At 38.6% G+C, this 2937-nt stretch overlaps 1 protein-coding gene across 1 annotated transcript; it reads right to left on the reverse strand.

Annotated features, from left to right (window-relative positions):
• Positions 1 to 1101: 1101 nt before the first annotated feature.
• On the reverse strand, positions 1102 to 2734 carry LOC125145312 (aspartic and glutamic acid-rich protein-like). The gene is made up of 2 exons (XM_047817111.1): positions 2568 to 2734; positions 1102 to 1788 (listed from the first exon to the last, which is right to left on the reverse strand). The coding sequence occupies exon 2, from the start codon at positions 1765 to 1767 to the stop codon at positions 1117 to 1119; it is 651 nt and encodes a 216-aa protein (XP_047673067.1). The 5' UTR covers positions 1768 to 1788; positions 2568 to 2734; the 3' UTR covers positions 1102 to 1116.
• Between the last annotated feature and the right edge of the window lie 203 nt (positions 2735 to 2937).

Consider the following 2937-nt stretch of genomic DNA (forward strand, 5'->3'; position numbering starts at 1 on the left):
ACACATACACAAAAAAAGGAAAATCCCAAACACAAGGTTAGTCCAGTTATTCCTGAAGTTTACTTGATTTTGTGCACAGATATGCCCAGATACCCCCCCCCCAACCATCACCACCACCACTACCACCAAAACACAACAGCACTGTAGTACAGTGCCAGATAATAGGGGCAGAAACCTCTGAAACCAGACTTTAAGCATTTCATGCTTAGGAAATGCTTTCTTTTTATTAAAGTTGGAGTGCACAATGTTTAAGAAATGCTTCAGAAAAACTGTGATCGGGCCGACTACAAAACAAACGCGTAGCCATTTAGCAGAAAGGGGCGTGTCTTGTCTATATGCGGTGGAGAGACTGTTCAGTGCGCATGTGTGACATTTACATAAAGCGATTGAAACACTGACATGGAGGATACCTGCTGTTACCTCTGTTTAGGTTCTAGGTGTTGCACGTCGTCTTCCGCGTAAAACGGAGCTAAACTTTTCACGGTACAACACACAGTACTACTCCGTCCAGGGTGTATCCTGCCTTGATGCCCGATGACGCCTGAGATAGGCACAGGCTCCCCGTGACCCGAGGTAGTATCGGATAAGCGGTAGAAAATGAGTGAGTGAGTGAGAACACACAGTATTACAAAAACACATTTGTATTACCATAGTATTACTCATTGAGTTAATGTATTGCTAAAAATATCCCCTCGGCCAGCTGCCCCAGCAGGTTCCGCCATAATAGTTGCCTGGGTTACGTATGTAGGTGTGGGGGGGAGCTATTAAAACAGGGGTCACACCCATTTGGGTTAGGGGCGTGTTTGTTTGGGTGATTTCAAATGTCAACATTGGCTTTCAAACATCGTGCACACCACCTTTAAACAAATATAAAAAAATTACAATAAAACTGCTCAAAATATCACTCATGATGCAGCATGGGTTATGTTACATTATATTAGGTTATATATTCATCTGTTATTATATTTGAACATGGTCTTACTTCTCTCAAAATTGTAACTACTTATCATAACTTAAATATAATAATAACAATCATTATGGCCATTGTCGTTAAGTCATTATCTTCATTAAAGTCAGTGACATCATCATTATCATTGTTGTTCAACATAGTCACAATCAATTGTCATCGTCGTCATCGTTGTCATCGTCATCATCATCATCATCATCATCATCATCATCATCATCATCGTCATCATTATCGTCGTCATCGTCGTGTTCATCGTCTGTAGAACTTTCATCAGAGTCTTCTTCCGGAGAATACCCAGTTTTTTCAAGGAAGTCCTCTAAAGTTAGCTGCTTGATAATCATAATCAGACCCCTGCTGATGCCAAAGGTGGCTTCCTTGTTGAAATCTGCCTGATCACTGTGCTCAGTCACATAGACTCTGTCAATACACTCATCATCAACACTGAATATGATGCGCTCCATGTTGCTCTCACTGTCATCAGGGTCTTCGTTGTAATCTTCCAGAACGTAATCTGGCAGGTTGTATGCTTCTGGTCTGCTCAGATTGCCCACCTCGTAGTAGCAAAGGTCCACATCAGGCAGGAGTCTCTCACCGTTTTTCTCAATTCTGTTTCTGAACAGGTGGAAATCAAAATCTCCTTCCTCTGGGTCGTACATCCAGCGCATTTTATCATAGTCATCAAAATACAGAGATTCATAAGCAAACCAGTAAAGCAGCTTGAGGCCGTGTCTTGGATAACGTTGACCAAATCCAGACTCCTCCAGATGCCTCAATTCATTTAATGTCTTTGGTTTACTCATAGTAGGATCTTCTGATAGGATCTATAATAAAACATAAAAAAGGTTTTTAACAGAAAATGTCAACAAATCCACTTTTAGTACATAGAAATCCAGGAGTACTCCACCTTGTATGGAGTGTTAGACAGCTTGTTTCAGTAAGACATACTGTAGAAGTAAGGATGAACAGTACGACTCTAGAGATGTTCATGATATTAGCTTTAACTTGTCATTCAGGATAAAAACACTGTGCATGTTTCCCATACAGTACAACAGTTACGGCTCTCGGTTAACAGTGAAAAAAAAGTTCTTGACATTATTGTTGTCGAAATCGCTTTTTTGCTCCAATTTATCCCGTTAATTGTAAATCACATTGTTTTCAATAATGATTATCACACATGTTGGCTCTTTTTTTAACTGATACGTAATATAATCAGTGTAGTGGACTTTTACTGTAGAGCAATAGAAATGCCAGAAGTTATTTAATCACCAATAGGAAAAAAATGTAAGAAATGTGAACAGATGAAATTTTAAAATCAGCTCACAGGAATTAGAGGACATTTTATTAATTGTATTGTTTAAAGAGGTAAGTCTGTACAGTATAAAGAATAAATCTAAAATGTAAATCACTGGTTTTTCTGACATCAGAGTTCACTTACTGTAAGTTCTGTCTGAAGTCTCTATTTAAGCAAAGTGCTATTTAGTATTTAGTATAGTGCTATTTAAACCACCGGCCTTTGCAAAATATGATAGTAATATATAATAAAACATCATGATTTGTAATGTTAACCTGAAATGAATTGACATCATAAATTGCAACTTACTTTCTATGGAATTGTAGATGATCCCTTTAAACAGTAACAGTTTAATAGTTAGATGTCCTGAGTGCAACTCAGTGTGTCGTCTTCTCAGAGAGAGAAATGAGAGTACAGGAGAGCGAAAGCCATATTTAAGTCTATGACGATATCGTCATCCAAAACACAATGTTATTCCAGTTATTTCTGAAGTTGTTTTTCATGATTCCTCACAGTGTTCACTTCTCAGGAAACAGAAACTTGTCCTGCTTCTGACTGTGGGAGAGAACAAGTTAGGTCTGTTCAAGTTCATAACTCAGTTTCTAGTTCTGTTTCTCGGGCTGTTGCCAATCTCCTGCCAATCTTCTTCATAAAGCTTTCAAGGACCTGGCCATGCTTT

Source organism: Tachysurus fulvidraco, chromosome 8 (genome assembly GCF_022655615.1).
Source record: "Tachysurus fulvidraco isolate hzauxx_2018 chromosome 8, HZAU_PFXX_2.0, whole genome shotgun sequence".
Taxonomy (NCBI): Eukaryota; Metazoa; Chordata; class Actinopteri; order Siluriformes; family Bagridae; genus Tachysurus; species Tachysurus fulvidraco.

What these genes read in the sequence shown, in the direction of transcription:
- LOC125145312 (XM_047817111.1), bottom strand. Translation starts at nt 1,767, where the DNA reads ATGAGTAAACCAAAGACATTAAATGAATTGAGGCATCTGGAGGAGTCT.